This window comes from Lepisma saccharinum, chromosome 23, assembly GCF_977018435.1.
Source record: "Lepisma saccharinum chromosome 23, izLepSacc3.1, whole genome shotgun sequence".
NCBI classification, from domain to species: Eukaryota; Metazoa; Arthropoda; class Insecta; order Zygentoma; family Lepismatidae; genus Lepisma; species Lepisma saccharinum.
The window spans coordinates 9,573,541-9,593,355 of NC_139251.1; the positions used below are offsets into that span (position 1 = coordinate 9,573,541).

General features: G+C 37.5%; 1 protein-coding gene across 2 annotated transcripts in view; it reads left to right on the top strand.

Annotated features, from left to right (window-relative positions):
* The first annotated feature begins 14,297 nt into the window (after positions 1-14,297).
* Positions 14,298-19,815, top strand: part of LOC146005195 (prostaglandin G/H synthase 2-like) — a 47,371-nt gene continuing 41,853 nt past the window's right edge. For both annotated transcript variants that reach the window (XM_083144240.1, XM_083144241.1), the window contains exons 1-2: positions 14,298-14,413; positions 19,398-19,541. In XM_083144240.1, the coding sequence (XP_083000366.1) occupies positions 14,377-14,413; positions 19,398-19,541 (181 nt within the window). In that variant the 5' untranslated portion in view covers positions 14,298-14,376. The remainder of the gene's footprint in view (positions 14,414-19,397; positions 19,542-19,815) is intronic.

A 19,815-nucleotide genomic window follows, 5' to 3' on the forward strand; every position in this document is an offset into this window, starting at 1 on the left:
TTCAGATATCTTCTATAACAGCTGAGGGTTCGTCGTGCTGACCAAGATCACCTCGTTGTCAGTTAAAAATAACTCTAGGTAGGATTCCCTATCCAAATTTTTGTTTCGTGTTCATGGTGATGGTGGTGCCCAATGCTGCAACTTTTTCTCCCAAAGAAACGTCTCTGCTCATGACTCTCCTGAAAACAGCATGCTCCAATTTCTTGTCTGTTTCGTGACGTGCATCCAAATTCGTGTGTGTGTTGTAAGCAATATCATGATCTTTGCATGCCGCGTCCAACAGATTCACACCCTTGTCTCCTCTCTCCAATCTTTTCTCGAGTTTGGTGTCCGGTCCGCAGTATTGGTAGCCAGGTAAATGCATCTCGAAAAATAACTTGTTGATGATGTCGTTCACAAGTCCCTTTCCTTCGGCAACGTTTCAGAATCTCGGAGGCAACGTGTTGATAATTTTGATCAGGTAGTCAATACTTTTGTCGTCGTTCACGATGAAGTTGGAAAATTTGCCAACATTGTAATTAGAGAGTGATGTTACCCCTACAGATTTTACTTCACAATAGAGGTTGTTGACACTCATCGAGACACACGCCCCAGAAGACGGCTGGTGGATGGATAGTTGTGTATGCCAACCACCAGTTACACCTGCGATCAGTTTAGTTGTTTTAAATTGTGAGTGTGTGTGTGTGAATTGAAACACTACAATTTCTTACCAAGAGGTAATATATTGACGTCTTGTAATCAGTGTGTCCTATTCCGAGTTCTAGTCAGGTCGCATAATCAATATTTCAGATTCTATTTTAAACATATCCCAAGTCGTGATTAGCCTATGTGTGCAAAAAATAATGTTAAAACAAACTCTTGACCTCAATAATACAAGTTGTGTATTTTCTTTCAGCTGTGGTTCCCTCTTTTTTTCCGCGAGAAATAACAAATTAACCTAATCATTAACTCAACAAATAAAAAATACATCTCTAAATTAATTAATAAAAACTGTTATTACACCCAAACCTCTATTTTATCATAAATATAAATAAAATATCATCTCACGTAGTGAAAACAATATGAAAATTGTTCTAGTAAGTGATATATGATTGTCAAACACATACATGAATACATTATGTTACAGATTCCACCGATGTAGTTTCCGGTGAAATAATTATGATAAAATTACTTTCCGGTTCTCGTCGGTGAAACCTTTGATCGCACACCAAACACATTTCAATGTTATTGTGAGATTGAAGTTCATCGCTGGATAATAGGAGCATTTGGTTTCGATTCGCATAAGAAGCTGCCAATGGTCTCAACCTCTTCAACTATCTTTTCAAAAAAATATTTGATTACATCTGGTCCTCGGTAAACATACGGTTCATCTATCCTATCCTGTCGCACAACAACAATATCCGAAACTCGAGGCTTCGTGCGATGTTGTGGAAGAAAGTTCGGGGATGAAGAATATACATAACTTGATTTATTTATTTCTTCTCTTGTTTTTCTGAAAGCATATGCAAGTCTTATTGTGTTTTTCGAATCGAATTTATGGAGGGGTAGAGAGAGGGCCAATATGGGCAAGTTAGAAACAAGTGATGTTATGATGATAGCCATCACCATTTCAGAGTGGCAAATGTTTAACATTAATTGTTGAATTTTATTTTAGGCTAGGCATATTGACTTCGTCAATTTTATCAAAACAACCATTATTCATCCTCATCGTTGCCATTAGCCAAAATAGCCTCGCTTCTTTTTTTCCCCCAATTTTCGTAGTAATCTCTGTTCGCACTTGACTTTTGTAGATTAACAAAAATCGTCTGAAGTTTGAACACGTCATACCGGTGCAAGCTGTTTTTGTGATTGTTCTCATCGATTATTCAAAGTGTCTAATTTTCGCATATTCAAATACACGCAAGTGGAGGGGGTTCATGCCACATTAGTGATTTTAAATTGTATTCTCGGAGCTATGCACACATTTCCTAACATTGTTGCCTTGTAGTCGATGAGTTGTGTAGGTATAGCTGTGAAGTTGTTAATAAGACCCAACACAAACAAGTCACCCAACATTACTTTTCGACATAGATTTTTAACTAGAAAATTGTTATGATTACAGTACACCCATATCAGTATACAATAACATGGTACTATTTTTTCTGTTTCTGTTGCTAACAAAAGCAAATCTACAGACTACAGGTTCGAGAAATAAAACATTAACTATATTTTACATACATGTAGGTACGCCCCGCAAGATGTGTTATTAGAAGACTCAATACATGTGAGCAGTAGAGTAAATTTTTTTCTTTTATTTTGATGTCTATGCATTTATCTGAACCCCCTTGTCCAACCAAAACAAAAGCTCCGGTCCCATCTGGAGACTGCAAAAACTGATATTTATGTTTATTCAGAAAAACCATCCATGGACAATACCGTTGCCCCCCTCCATGCACATTTTCCTTGTTGGCTGAACGCAAAAATGCCCGAGACTGCTTTCGAAATTGCTTTCAGCCTCGCATCACGATACAACCGTTTTTCTACAATTCTATTAGCCTACTATTATTATCTAAAACTATTTCATCACACACAATCAAAAAATAAAAATAATAACATTTCTCCCCTTCACTCGCTTTTAGCCATCGTCCAGTGTCCTTCTAGATAGCAGGTGAATCGTAACTAGCAAAAATATTGAAATCAAAACATAAATTATCCGTTATAACCCCCCTCCTCTTTTTTTTTCTCTCCCCTTCTTTACATGCACGCTCGATAACATTGAAATAAGCAAAAACACACCGCTATGCTTAAAAAAAACATCCATTGTACAACTCTATAGGTCGAGGTTCATAAGCCTCATACATCTCATGCAAGGGACTGCATATCTTGTTTGCAGTTTATAGTGGCATCATATTCCTTCACTCGGGAGACTTGCAAGACAGCTCATTACTAGATCTGTTTTGTCGATATGAGAATACTTGCTATCAGTAATAAAATTTTTATGGTGTTTAACCTAACAGCTGAGGGGCCGGGGCATTCCACATTTACCTTTGCTAGTGCAATAAATATCAATATTTTTAAGTTATGCAATAATTTTTGACATTATATTCATGTCCATTTCCAAAACTAGATTTATATACACAAACAACTCGCTTTTGTATTATATTATCTATTGTGAAAAATTCTCGCATGTTCGCGAAACAGGAAATACACGTCATAGCTTCCGTGAATCGAGCGCAAGGTTACTGGAGCACGCAAAATACCGTATGCCAAAAATTAAATATTCCAAATACAAGCATCATGCACAAATAGAATAATCGGGTTGAATTTACAGTCTAAAACCACCATGTTCTGGCAGCAAGTATCAAAAACATGTGGTTAGAAGATTTTGATAGGGAGTGAGTAAAATAGTTGTTGCAAGTTACCTTTTAAACCCAGTACATGTGTAGGAATATATTGCATATAAGCTGTCTCACTCTCTCCGTATGTGTGTCAGGTAGTCGTGTCAATCGTTAGTTGTATGTCACAGTTTAATTATACTAGGTAATATTTTTACATAAGATAAGTTGGCATACTCTGCAAAAATATATGTTTCAAGCTTCTAGCTGTAGAGCCTATTTGAGTTTGACTCGTCGAAAGCAACTCAAACAGTGTTGCCAGCTGTAGGTTAATTTTCCCCGTTATACAATTGCAAAAGGTGAGTTGCTTATACCCTATCTAGAAGATGTGTCCATGGCTTATGTCGTAGGTTAATTTAGTTTGCAATAGATCTTGTGTGTTGGCCCTTACAAGTGATATAGCTGCCTTTCTGCCTTTGAGTCACCTGTAAGGCTATATGTGGGTGGGCAAGTAAGGTTAGTTTAGTTTACAATAAATCGACCTGTCATGCTATATACTACTTTCTGCTTTTTGAGTTACCTGTAAGACTATATGTGGGTGGGCAAATAAGATTAGTTTAGTTTACAATAGATCGACCTGTCATGCTATATACTACTTTCTGCTTTTTGAGTTACCTGTAAGACTATATGTGGGTGGGTGAGTGAGGTTAGTTTAGTTCACAATAGATCACACTTTGAATTTGCTCACACTCTCTCTGTCTGTGTGTCAGGTGGTCGTGTCGATCGCTAGTTGTATGTTACAGCTTAACCCGAACTAGGTAATATTAACTGTACTTCAAAAAATAAAATTGTGTGTATCTCATATCGAACTAGAAATAAAAAAAAAAAATCAAACATTAAGCATTCATGCAGATTAATTAAGTCGTAAGTTTCAAAATTTTTGACCCCCCACACAAATCGCATTACATACATACATACATGTGGAAAAACAGAAGTATACAAAAACCCCCCCCTGTAAGTAAGACTAATCGGGGGTAGACCTACAGTTTCAAAAACCACTTGTGCGAGTATCAAATCCTTAAATACCACTGCACCATAGAGGGAGAAGGCCCGGTGAGAGGGGGTAGAAAACTGGAAACATTAACACCGCTATTGCCAGTTAGCGTCTTCTTCATCTTATTGCATACTTATCATCTTATAGAAGATTACGCCGTCAACTTGTAACTTGTAGGTTAGCCTCGCCTGTGAAATATCATATGTTTAAAAAACAAAAAATTTGTGAAGCAACTAGTCAGTGTTGCCAACTCCTATTGGACGAATCTTCGACGACAACCCCCTCGCACAATTCGAGCACAAAAACTTCCGCGACAGACCTCGGTGCGAAAAATAAATTTCCCCACTGGTCCAAGCACACCCTTCCACGCATACGAAAGCATTTCGACAAGCACATGTACGATTTGGATTTCACCTCAACAGTGCAGCAGAATAACAACAATCCAGCCGATAAGGCACCTCTGATCAAATTAACGCTGCACACTACGATCAAAATCCAATATAAGTTAGTTCGATGCACAAATTAAAAAAATAATAACTCACAAAACTCTACAGAGGTGCGGTAATCTACAACCGCAGCCGTTAGAACCTTTTACTTTTTTGGTTGGGCACCACGCACCCTGGCGAGGTTATAGGGGCCAGGCATCCTAAAAAACAACAATTATTTATTTGTTTGTTTGCCTCACAATACGAAAATAATAAGAAGCACGCGCGTATGCATGTGCAGCACATCGCCTGCGAGAGAGGTTTACAAAAGCCGTGTCCGGATTGGCAAGCACTCCATCCCGTTCTCTCCCCATTGCTCTCGCATGCCGTCAAAGTCACGTCCAAGTCGTCCAAATCTGCATGTCCCCCTTGTAGTACGCCTGTCACTTTTCCCGCCAGGTGTCAGCCCAAACTTCACCCACCGCGTAGGGCGCAAACAAACAAATAATTTCCACCTAACTACTCATATTAAAAATATAACACGCTATTTCATCATTTACAATTTTTCTGCATTCATTATCGATAAAATATTAAAATATAACTGAGTTTTACATCCTCTAATCAGTAAATATTACCTGTACAAAATAAAAATTAGAATATGGCTGCCAAGCGCAGCGTCACAGCGCCAGCATGCATCTGTCGCGCCTCTCTGCTCTTCCCTCCAACTCCACGTCTACCGCAAATTCGGACAACAGAGATTGGCTGAGTCCCCGGATGTAACGGTGCAGGTGACATCTGCTGCTGATTCGGACGCAACCCTGGCCACTTCTATTAGTCAGTGTTGCCAACTCCCATTTGTAGGTTAGCTTCGCCTGTAAAATATCACATGATGAAATATTCTTCAGGTAAGTTGGCAACATTGAACCGCAATTGATGTTACCAGTGTTGCCAACTTCTATTTGTAGGTTAGCTTCGCCTGTAAAATATCACATGGTGAAATATTCTTCAGGTGAGTTGGCAACATTGAACCGTAATTGATGTTACCAGTGTTGTCAACTTCTATTTGTAGGTTAGCTTCGCCTGTAAAATATCACATGGTGAAATATTCTTGAGGTGAGTTGGCAACACTGGCAACATCAATTGATGGCACTCAACCCGTGCACCTCCACTAGTCAGTGTTGCCAACTCCCATTCGTAGGTTAGCTTCGCCTGTAAAATTAACATGTGGTGAAATATTCTTGGGGTGAGTTGGCAACACTGAACCGCAATTGATGGCACTCAACCCGTGCACCTCCACTAGTCAGTGTTGCCAACTCCCATTCGTAGGTTATCTTTGCTTGTAAAATATCATATGGTGAAATATTCTTGGGGTGAGTTGGCAACACTAATCGCCAATTGATGGCGCTCAACTGAGCTGATTACACTAATCAGTGTTGCTAACTCCCATTCGTAGGTTAGCTTCGCTTGTAAAATATCACATGGTGAAATATTCTTGGGGTGAGTTGGCCACACTGCGAGAAAAGCCTCAAGCAGTGTTGCCAGCTCCTTGCTTGAGGTTAGGTTAGACCCAAAAACAAAAACCTTGGTGATTTTTTCGAGTAAGAGGTTGGCAACACTGCGAGCCCCACCGAGCCCCATTTTCGGGCGTAGAACCGGCCCACATACTCTACTCAACTGAAATCTCATTTCTGACACCACTACTATTTCGTATATTTTACGTCCCTTGCTACCTTTAAGGCTTTCGCTTTATAGGATAATCGTGACGATGAGGATGCATGGTGAATTATTGAAATAAAATGATTATTTCTTTGGGTATGTAATTATTAATTTTTATAATTATGTAAGTAAAATAATAACAACGAACATTGGAATAACCATTTCTTGCTGAGGATTCGAACCTGCGACACCTGACACTTCAGAGCGTGCTAAGATAACAATCGGGGAATTATGCTTGTAAGTAATGTTTTCACCCAAAAACAGTTCTACCACCTCAAAAACGTTGCTTCAATCCGAAATTATCGCATTCCCGCGACAACGTATGTCAATCTCAATCGGCCCTTTCAACAATTATCACATATTGCTGTAACCGAAATAATTTTATATGTGTGAAATATAGAATTTTAGGTTGACATTTTTAGAAGGACAGCGGACCCCTTGACCATACCCATCCCTCTCCTCTCCTTCTCGCCCATGATGTCGAAGAAGGACAAAGAGGACTTTCGTAATCGCTGATATTTAGAGTAAATACAAAATATCACTTGGTAGTTTGCTTTTCCCCCAGTGTGATTTGATTTTTTTAAATTTTGATTTGGCGATTTAAGTCCACTCATGCACAGTAATATTAATCGGGACACTTGTGCCTTGATTACAAGGCGGCGACGCTACCACTGCGCCATCGTTCCCCAGTGTGATTGGACACCTTCAGAGTAAGGTAGACACGATTAGGCGACTTCTGTCAATTGAATATGGCAACACTGATCTGTATCCGGTAAGGATCACCGGCAACTGCGGCGGCTAAACAGTCATGCCAATAACCCGCCTCCTTCTCCCGCCGTAACAGTCTTTGCCGCGACGGAAAGTCTTCCTTGGGTGGGCTCAGTGCCCTTTCCTCATGTTGCCTGAGGAGGGTACCGGATCAGTCCTCCTCTTCGCTTTTGCCGGTGTCAGAAAAAATGTCAGTCTGCAATGTTTACTTTTCGACAATATTACCAGTTTATGTACGTAATAATATTTTAAGACGGGTTCTTCAATTCTTTATATTTTGGTGTTACCTGCGGTAACAGCGGCTACATGCACGCCACGCCTCTGCTCCACTATGTCACTGACACAAACCTGCACGACAAAATTTTGCTCGACATAAGGCAACAACGGGTATCTTGTATTGCGCCATCTTGGAGAACACCATTTCACATGAACAACTTGCAACAAGAAAAACATAAAGTATCTTCAGCAGCAGATGTTATGGACGTCCGCAGGAATTTTTCCAGTGAGGAGCAAGCAAGGTATTTTTATTCCAGGGGGGGGGGGAGGCAAAGGAGACATAAACCAAAACACTGTTTCAGTCTGAAATTATCATGATCCATGAATACACTTATAATAATTAACATAAATTACTGTTTATGAAATGAAATTATGCGTAAGTATATAATTTTTAGGTGGGCGTTCATTTTCCGGGAGAGGGAGCGGTGGGACCCCTTTCAGTGGCGGTGATTGGATGCCAAAACTTAAGGGGGGGGCAAGGAAGGGTTTAATTTCTCTAAGAGGCAACGTTGCGGGGGCAAAAAGAGGAGGGGCAACTGTCCTCTTGTCCCTAATCACTGCCACTGATCTGCAGAATTAGAACAAAATTGTATATGTTGCAGTATTAGGGGCAACTGCTTCCCCTTGCCCCCCCCCCTTCGTGCGCCCGACTATGGCCTTGAGTTCGTTTTGTAAAGTAACAGTTGATACCTCATGTCAATTTGATCTCTATACAGTCTGCCCTACAATTTTTATTGGACTTTTAAGGTTTTCATTTGACTCTTGTACTAGTTTCTAAACAGTTTATTTTTTGAAATGTACAATTCCCGAACAGATAAAACTCTGGGCCTCAATCAATGTTCTTTTTACTCATTTCAAACAATTCATATACTTCCTTATTAAGATTTGCAAGAACAGAGATGAAGAAACACCTAGTACCACAATGGAGCATAGTAGGTTCACGGTGGTTTTCATTCCTTGAAATAATCCAAATTGACAAAAGAACATTTTTTAGATTAGCTACTAAACACGGGAATGCGTCTGCCAAATGATTTGAGAGCGTAAAGTTTTGGAAATAAATTCTTCCCCATAAGGCTTTAATAGCAGCAATAGGCAACACACATTACATCCTTCGATGATCGGTCTTCCATGCGACAGAAAGGTAAAGAGGGTCACGTGACTATTGGTTACGTGGAGTCTTGTTCTTCGCAACATCTCCAGCTCTGGAGCAGAAAAGTAAAGCTACATGCAATAGGAAAAATGTTGTTTTCAACTAAACTCTAAATTATGATTATCTCATTAGTAAGGGTATCAGACGTTGCGATTTAGTCTGAACAGTCCGTTATTTTAATTCCTGTTCGCCATAGGCGTAAACAAAAAAAAAAAAAGGCAAAAAAAAAAGTGTTGACCTAAAATTATTATGAAGGCTACTTTAAATGTAACTTCCTAATAGATATCAAATTGTCCTAATAATATTTCATCCTCAGCAATAATTTTATTTTAAAAAATGAAATTTTTACATTAACATTTAATTTAAGAGTATATAATTAAAATTTAATATCCCTTTATACAAAAGATACAATTATTAAAATCTCCTATTAATTCCCCATCACTGTATTTATAATCTATCACAAATCATTATTTAATTTAATTGCGAGTAAAGAAAATAAATATAAAATTCCTCTTCATGTCCTTCATATGTTAACCTAAACAGAGGTAATTGTTCAGAATTCGAAATATCATAGTGGTCTTTGGTAATAGTACAAATTTCGAAAAGTCTCTAACGAATCAGAACAAAGGAAGCTTATGTTTCTTTAATTTTCTTTCCTACCCTTATAACCCAGACACCACTTACCTACTGATCATCATAGTGGAATCACAAGGAAAGAAACCTGAGCAGAACCTCATCGCCTGGCGGGTGGGGAAAAGGAGTGAGGGAAGGAACCTTTAGAGAGGTCAATGTGAGTGTTGCCAGACCTATTAATTTCTCTGGAGAATTCCTTAATCAACTATTTGCTATGGCACCTCCAACGGCCTGCTCAAAAACACGTTTCCTGCTGATCTTACGTGAACATGGAGGGGAGAGGTAGAGTGGAACTCCACTCAGCCATGAAAAGTGCTGTTTGAACTGTGAAATTATGCCAAACGATACTCAATTGTGCTAGGACATTATTATTATTGTATTACTACTTTTAGATGGTTGTATTTTATCCCACCCGAAAATATATTTCTATTTTAGTTATTTTACGTCACTTTTGTGCCTCTACGGGTAAGTACGACAATATGGATGAATGAAAAACTGATGAAATGGATGATGTGACACAAACACAGTGAAACGTCCTTGCCTTACTAGGTAGAAACACTGACTTCGTAGCGTGGGAAAATTATTTTATACATGTGTGTGTGTGTGTGTGTGTGTGTGTGTGTGTATATATATATATATATATATATATATATATATATATATATATATATATATATATATTGAATGCAGCAACATAGAGGCACCATAACTGACGAATAAAGCATATGAGTGTTAATAACAAGAAATTTGCTAGAGAACGAAGCGGCATAGTTCAATTACAAAGGAAATAATGCACCCCTCTCCCATAATTGCTTCCAACTTTCATCGGCTTGAAAATACTTAACTTTCTATCCTTAATATACTATTTTATACTTAAATACTTAATTTTCTACAAAATTATATAGCTACATGGACGTCCAGAAGGAAATTGAAGGATGGTCGCCACCCCCTCCCCTTCTGGAAAATGAATTTTGACATAAAAGTACCTATTATTTCAGACACATATTCGGTCACAGTAATTTACATCCACTATTATAAAAGGGATGTATGAACGTGATAATTTCAAACTCAAGTGGAGTTTTCTGAGAGGGCAACATTATTACGGGATAATATGCCTCGTTTACCCGCCTGATAAAAATACATTGTTTCCCCCTCGCTGGAAAAAATCTGCGGACGTCCCCTTGCCCCCCTCCCCAATGCGCATGCCTATGAAGCCCTCCCCCCAACCCCGCCCCCGAGAACGTCGTTCATCCGCTACTATTAGATCATCGGATTTTGTAGCAGATCTTCTGGTTTCCCAAGGAACAATCTTCCGATTTTTTCAAGTCTGACCTGGCACCATTGTCCCTAGCACAGATACCGGCAGGGAAGATGCGCGATAGCTTTTGACGGAAGGTTTTTTTCCTTGTGGTTGAGCTATAGTAGCGGCTCGTTGTCTAGCTCCATGGGTATGCACTTCAGCCTCGCCTGTTACCATCTCTCTCAAAAACTCACACCCGCTTTTGCGTATATATAATGATGCTAAATGCATTGGTAACCTAGATTTTGACCACCTTTCACCGATAATAAGACTATGGCAGGGCTGATTTTTTTTAAATATGATTTTTTTACAAATTTAAATATCTCGGTGATTTTTCCGTCAATCACGAGAATAAATATATTATTGGGTTATATTGAGTTTAGTTTGTAGTCCACTTCATGCACAGAAAGGCTAATCGGTACAGTTTAAAGTGGGATAAAGTTTTATAGTGTATATAAATGCACATTTGAGACGTTAGTGAATATTTGAGCTTAATGTGCATATTTTTTGCATATATTGGAAGTAATTTAATGGAATAGTTTATTCCAATTGTGCCTCTTCCATTTCATTGTCCTTTGTGTCAAGAGTAACCTATATCGCTCTTGTTGGGTCAAGATATCCAGTAAATGGAAACTATAGTTGTTGCAAAGTTTAAGAAAATCACCCTTAAACCAATTACCGACATAAAAAATTAATGAGTCATAGTTCCATATGCCAGTGACAGAAGAAGGGTGACGTTATCTCTTGGTTAGCTTTGGATAAGTCATTATCTTAAGTCTACGTGAGTGCCTATACCTGAATTGTAGTTATTTTGTGTGGGGGTGAGCCCGCTTACCCTTCTGGATGCTTGCTTCTGGTAGCTATATCTTGCGGAGATGATAAGCACATGCTTAAGGAATTTTCTGGAACCTCCCCTCCAAACCTAAATATTTAAAATACTACATTACTGGGTGCTATTCCCCATCTATTGTAAGAACGAAGTAAATGTAAACAAAATAATGTGGTTTGTGAAGTACTGACTTGATTCCATAATTCTGTATTGATTCATAATTTCTGATGTCAGTTCATTTTCAGATAAGAAACTTAAGAAAATGGCATTCCTTTGTCAAGGTAAAGGTTTCCCGTGCATATAGCACCATGTCATGAAGGCACATTTTGGGGATGTGGGGGTAGGGCCCCCACACATTCTCGATCTTGGCCATTTTAGAGGTGATGTGATTTGGCCGCCTTTACCCCCAGGGTTGCTCCCAGATACCATTTATATTGAGAATGGATGAGCCCCGGAGCCGCTTTATGCAGGGACAAGGCCGATAAATTCCGACCTTTGATCACCCACTCAGGGAATCGAACTCGCGTCTCCCGCACGCAATCAGCCCTACCGACTAGATCAGTGAGGTTCCTTTGTCAAACGCCCCATATTCTTTTTCTTCGAAACAGCTGCCATCCCATCGGAAATAATCAATAGCATTTCTCTCGGGGTCACGTGTATCTATTTAAATCCACTCTATGCTTGCTGTGGATAGACAATAGTTAGAAATTTGTAATACTGAAGGATTGAAGAGAAGATTTGATGCTACAGTTATCTAATGCGAAACCTACTCTGAGTATTTAAGTATTACATTCTATATCTTAGATAGCTAGTTCAAAGTTTGGTGTCATTTTCCGTTGCAGGAAGTTAGAAGTTTATGATTCGAATTTCTGGCGATTTTTTTTTTTTAAATCAGAAAACAATATTTTATCCACAATGTCATCCAATGTCAATGTTGAACAAAAATGAGGCTTCTTTTCGTGGGCTCGGCCAGGGATTCAGGACTTTGCAAACCCTGTGCAACAGTGTAGTTCCACCATAACGTTTTGAGTGTGTAAAACCAGTTTTCGTGGGTATCTGCGCAATTTTTTTTACAAATTTTGCATGTAGTATAAATAATATATAATGATACTGTTATTTGGGACAAAACCTAATAAGCCCCAGCCACTAAAAATACAAATGACAACTGAAAGGTTTTTTCACTGTCCATGTCGAGCAATGATATTAGCTACGTGGGTCTATAGGCGGGAATTGCTTCAAATCTTAGAATTATGTGGGCAATTGCATGCCCTCTGGGAAGTGATACCATGATAAAGCGTATGTAGAACGTAATACATAATTTTTAGGACACCTTCTTAAAATTTATAGTGCATAATTTGCCTATTTCTAATGCATATTTGCATGCATATTTTGGTCTTTTAATGCATATAAATCTGCCCCTAATCATTAGTATAAATCCGTGCCTCATTCTTCTGAGAACCCTTTTTGGAATCTTCGACCATCTTGGCAATGATAAATTAAAAGTTTAAGTGAATATTTAAATTAAGAATATATTATATGTGATTATTTTCTGCTTTACATTCTAGTGTTGCTCCGTGACGGTTGCTTCTTAGTTCTCACGGCTACGGTTCTGACTCCCATATTCGCTGAGAACGAAGGCAAGTATTCTGAATTGTTTGCATTTATAATATAGAATTTACGAGCCATAGCCCTCCTGTGAGCCCTGAAGGTTCCATCACATTGCAAAATACTCTCTTGTACAATCACAGACACTTCTGTGTTGTAATGTTCCCACTTACTTTCAATGCAATCTTTACAACCCAGAAGTGTCTGTGACTGTACCAGCGTCAAATGTTCAATATCTGCAGTTTAAAATATAGGGAAAAAATAATGTTTTGTAGTAAAATTACCATCAGTATTAAGAGTATTGTACATTGAATCGTGAAAAATCTTCCATTATCACAATCAGTGTGAATAACTATCCCATTACTTGGAAATCAAGCGATATCGCTTGCATAATCAAATATTAGTACTGGAAATAAAAGGAGTTCCTATTAAAGTTATAACATTTTTTTAAAATGTCTTTTCTTCAATTTCCAGGTTCAATATTCACGTATTTACAAAAAAACATTACAAAAGTAAGCATAAACACCCAAATGTAGTGAATTATGAGAAAAATATATATTTATAGGAAATTAAAAACAAATGCAGGAAAGATTTAGCTGAAAAAAAAACTTGTCATTATTTTTTAAAGATGAACATTTAGCTTTCTAAGCAAGAATCGTTTTTGGTGTCGGATCATGTTTCGTGAAGCCATGTGGAACCATTTGTGAAGCGGATACATTTTTCTCCATGCCTTTCTGCGGAATATTTCTTACCTACAGATCAGGTATTCACCACTTGCATCCTCACTGTGTTCTCAATTGAGTTGTCATATTAAATGTCGTTACTTCTCTTCCCCCTTCTTAATACGTATAATCTTTCTAACTTTCCCTAAGAATATTGTACACTGTTTTGTAAACCCAAAATCCTTATTACTCTCTGCATCAGTCACTGTTTCGTTGCATCCTCATCACATTTTTTCCGGGACCTCATCTGAAATTAGACATAATTTTTGCATCTATGTTTTCCGAGTGTCGGAACTCCCTTTGAACTTCATTTTAATTAAAGAAAGTAGGCAATTTAATTACTAAGCTCAAGGTCCAATTCATATAAAAAACAATTGTTTTTTTCAATGAGTTGACTGAGTGCCCCTACATAGATATGTGTGAATTTCTGATTAATTTAAATAATGTGTATTTTAAAATAAAATTAGCTGTTTTTAATTTGTTGCTCTTCATTCCCTTCAGGCTACAATCCGTGTTGCTCCTTCCCATGTCAAAATGGCGGAGTGTGTGTGGCGCTTGCAGGGAATAAATACAGCTGTGACTGCATGGGGATTGGCTTCTACGGACCACAGTGCGAAACACGTAAGGATGAAGCAGATTGCTTTCCTAAAATTATATCTTTAAGAGATATTGTTTCCCTGAAACACTTTGATACTTAACAATACTAGAATGCGTTCCATTGGAACGTTCCAAAGTAATTCCAGTCACATCTATATGTCTCTTGGAGTCTCCACAATAAATTTTCCTTTTCTCACGTCCAAAAATAGTTTGTTCTTTAATACTTCATGCAATTTTACAGTGCCTACTCACAACTCAAGAACTTCTGAACTTGATTTGTAATCGTCCATTCATTCTCCTCCTTCCTTTTTTATATGTAAAAAATAAGTTGAAGTTGCTCAAAACATTTTGTCGGGGAAATACACATTTTGATGAATTTGGTTGATAATTAGACCTCGGATATTAGGTTTTTAACCTATTTGTTTTCCCTTTGCAGTTAGTTAAGATATAACAACTTACGTCAGCGTTGAATTAAAAAACGTAACGACTGACGAAGTTGTATGGTGCCTAAAATAACCTGTTTCGCTTGTTAGAACCTATTTTAGGTTTATGCACCTAAATGAAACCTTTTTTTAAAGTTTTTATATCACACAGAAGTATTTTCTCTGTTTGGTGCCGAAAAGACTCAATGACTAACGTGTTCGAAACATATTTTCTGTCGGTTTCCCTCCTTCCAAGTCCATGATGATTTTTCCAAAGCTCTAAACAAAGTAGTCTCGCACTACTGTTACCTGCACAGCCCAAAGTGCAAATTTCTAATCCGTGAGGTCTTGCTCACTTTGGCATCAAAAATTGTAATTCAATTCAATTTAACGGTGTGTGTGTTGGGGGGGGGGGGAGGGGTTAAGGTGCAGAGTTCACATTTACAATTTCACATATTCAGACTCGAAATGCATCTACAAACACAAGACATAAATGTTTGGTAATACTAATCTACGAAAAGAAAATTAATTGTATAAGAATTTCAAACTCAAATTTACCTACTCAACTTATCTTGCAATTAAAATTTCTTAACGTTTTTTTTTGAAATGTTGCTTTTAACGATTGTATCTAATCAGTATTTCAGGATTTTGAACCATTTTGAGTTATTTGAACCCTACATCAGGATTTTTCGAGTCTAATTTAACTTTTTAGAATCTATTTCGGATTTTAGAACCTATTTTAGGATTTTTAGAGCATGTTTTAGGAACCTAAAAGTACACTTTTTAGAACCTAGAAATCCGAGGTCTATTGAGAACAATGCTCATAGTTTCCTTGATAAGGTGGAGTAACTGTTAAACCGTGGCTGTTAGGGATCAGTGGCGAACGCGTTACGTCAGTTGGAAGTAGCGACCAAACTGGAAGTGCGGACACGAAGGTGTAACCAGCAACATATCGAGAGGCCCTGGGCAAAATTAGAATGAGAGGCCCCCATCTGTTTTTAATTTGAAATCGTAATTTGAATCAATAGAAAATCTTCAACGATACGTCACAAATTATCATATTTAAATAGTAATAATAATAATAAATTACTGACGAAGATGATATTTAATTATATGCGACGGAGATATTTACATTTGGCAGAGAAACACGCTGCTGGAATTTCCTTTTACCAAAGTAGTAGCAATAGTACGTTTTTAAATATGTTTTCCATTCATAAGACATAACTACATAGGGGCTAAAATATCTAGTTCGTAGACATAATCGGTTTTAGTATCAACAAATCTTAAAACGATAGTAATTTGCTACATACTATACTTGGGTACAATCAATTGACATTAAGCCAATTTGACTTATTTTTAAATATAGCCACTTTGACTTTGTTGCACATTAATTCTACCAGTTAATTTTTAATTTCTGGACTTAGATGATAATTGTGAATCTCATTTTGTTGTATTCGTCTGAAATGTTCTTGCAGTACTAAATATTTGACGCAATGGAGTAAGAAAATCATCAAGTACGCGCCCGCAAGAAACAAATTTCGGTCCCACCATGTACAGTCAGATTCTTCCTATAAATTTAAGTATTAACTTTGAATGAGTGCTTGTGGCTAGACGTAACAATTCATAATTATACAAATTGAAACTCTACCTGTGAATTTTGGTGGATTGCAACTTATCTTTCTTTGACATTTGTGTATTCAAAAGAAGATGAAACAAATACTTACTTATCCCCTTTTTTTCATAAGGGGAAATTTATGTTACGCCTCTGATTTGACGTATTCATTCCATTATAACGCTAAACTAAAATTTAAAGCCAGCCCTGGTGTCTGACATGGGGCCTTACATTACATCCTGAAAAGTGCACTACTCTCACCATCTCTCTCAAGAAGAACCTGTTAAAGTCATCTTACTCCATCTCTGGCAATAACATCAAAGCAGTATCCTCTCATAAAGACCTAGGCATTGTTTTCGACCAAAAGCTCACATTTGAGGAACATATTTTAGGCACAACTAAAAAGGCCATGCGTCCCTTAGGCTTACTGTGCCGTTTCACTGAAATTAGTGACATCTCAGCCCTCACCTTGTACTTCAAATTATTCATTTCCCCAATAATAGAATACTGCTCTCCCGTCTGGTCCATGGCATGTCCCACTCATCTCTCTAGAATCGATTCAGTCTTTCATTTCTTCCTAGCTATGGTTCGATACAGGATTCCCTCATTACGAAATTGTTCATCTCCGCATCTCTTGTCTTTTCTAAAATTACAAACTGCTTATCAGCAACGTTTGCAGAATGATTTCAGTTATTTATACAAAATTGTGAACGGCAAAATCCGCTGCAACACACTTCTTGAGGAATTTCACTTTAGAGTACCTACAACTCGCAACACAAGTCTAATCAAATATCGATATATTTTTCTCCGAGTTTGCCTTTCGGTCTTCTATTAGAAGAAATGTTTGTAAATAATATCAAATAGTGCCATCTTTTAGTTTTTTTGTTAATTTGCTATTCAACTTTGTGTTATTGTGTTACTTTTATTATTTTATATACATTTTTGCTTATTATTATTATTATTATTATCATTGCGTTTTCGTTGCTGACAATTTCAGTGTAAAATGGCCACCTGTGCTGTATCTCAATAAATATCTCAATAAATAAATGTTTAAATTTGATTGCCCACAAAAATTAGCCTTTTCCACGTATTTTTCTCACTTCCATTTATTACATTTTTCGCATCAACCCCACGGGACGCGAGGCCCCTTCAAGCACAAAGCCCCGGACAGTCGACCACTCCGCTACGCACTGGTTGTAACTCTACTGATATTCATTGCCAGTGCTGGGATTAATATGTACTAACAAGTAGCTTTATATGTACATACATGTGGACTACTAAAAATTGGAAAAATATGGACTAAAAGAAGGGTTAACACATGCGTGAAATGACACAATATCATGCAAAGAAGAGAAGACTTCTTCATAGTAATTTCAAACAAAATAAACAATTTATTATTTTCCATTGCATTAATGCTTAAAAATGATAAACAACAGAAAACAAACTTTCCCTGATCGAATAGGTGAGATTGTAAGAATATGCTTGTTTCAAACTTAAGATATGAATTTTACAAAATAATAACCTGAATAAGAAGCATTTTCACATAGTTTTCATTAACTGATGCTTTGACGAACAATTTAGCAAACATTCTTAATAGAATGTACTTCTTGATAAAGTCGTTTTTATTCATTTCTCTTACTTTTAACGAAATCGTTTCTAAAATGATTAATTCACTATAGATTGATATGAAAATTATTCAGACATTATTTTATTTGCACACAACTGCTCTAATAGTAACGGTCAATTATTCATTTTCTGTTTTTAACTTGTTACCTATCAAAGCATGAGAATTTTAACAAAGAAAACAATATGCATTGCATTTTAAGCAGCAAAAATTACAGCCTCTATTATGCAGTTCCTACAAAAACACGTGCCTGAGCCGAGAGTTGAAATGATCATGGAGCCACATAATTGATTTATTTTGAATATTTCCAAAATGATGAAATATGAACAATATGTGAAATAAACCTGTTGAAATATGTAAAATTATGTATGTTTTCCTTGAATATTTAAACGTATGTGTTAAAAGTAGAAATATGGAAAAACGTTGACAATAAAATATGTCTAAATCACAACAGATATTACTATTCGTAGAAATATTACAAAATTTCAGTGGTAATTCGTCAAAAATCCTAGCCCTTCGCCAATTGCACGAAGTGTGCGTTCACAAAGCAATTTCGTGCCAGGCGGGTTGCAAAATGGTGTGCATTGTTCGAGAATGGTCATACGGATATTGAGGGCGACTTCCAGCAAGAAGGCTGTCAACTGCAACGACGAGGGACATTGTTCAACATGTTAATAAACTGATTCATAGTCCAGTCCTTGCACCATGCGATTTTCATGCCTTTGGGGCTGTGAAAGAACTTGGGAAGCAGTGATATCATTCCCACGAGGAAGTTAAAACTGCGACGCAAGAGTGGTTATTGAACGTTGGATGGAAATTCTTCGAACTTGTGTCACTCTATTACAATGTTTGAACAGACTTAGTGATTATCTAGAAAAGTAGTTCTCGTAGTGTACTCATGTAAACAACAATAACTGTCTTCCATATTCCATATGCTATTTCTTTCATGTTAGTGCAACTAATTTTTTTGACTGACCTTCGTGTTTATATATACACAAAACAAATTATTTGTTTACGTTCATAAGTATCAGTTAGTTCTGTTAAAAATGCTTGTATAGAAAAACTGTTTGGATCCTTATGAGCTACGCGTAATTCAATACACAGTTTTTACGCTCTCAATTGCAAATTTTCCTATGCTTCTTGTTATCAGAATTCCAGAATTCCAGAATTCCATCGTATTTTACCAATGTTTGTGATTTTGGTTGTCGGCCTGAAAGATTAATAAGAAGCTAATCCAAATTCCAGGCATTAGTTTTCTGTACTGTTTCGCTTCTGAATTCTAATACATTTCTCTTGCTGACTGTACTCATCATAAATTGATATTAATGCATCCATTCCATCTGTTTGTAGGCACCTGGAGGCGGTGGTTGAGGGATCTCATTCGACCGAGCGAAGAGACGCTGCAGTGGGCAGCAACACGCTTCCCTGTCTTCTGGGGAATCATCAATAGGGTTGGATTTTTTCATGACTTCCTTATGACTTTTATTTATACAAGTATGTGCAGTGAGGTTTGTATTCATTGATAAGGGGCCTCGAGGGTGGTCATAGAGGGGTCCTGCTTGACCCCGTCTACTCATACTAATTTTTTAAGTTTACTGTATTATACTCTGTCTCTTAATATTTCCTTGTATCGCCTCCCCGATGGCGCAATAGTAGCGTCGTCGTCTTGAAATCAAGGGGTCCCGGGTTCGATACCCGGTGGAGGCACATAGTGGTTCGGGGTTATGCGAGCGGTTTAACAGGTTGACCTCGACTCGAAGTAAACCTC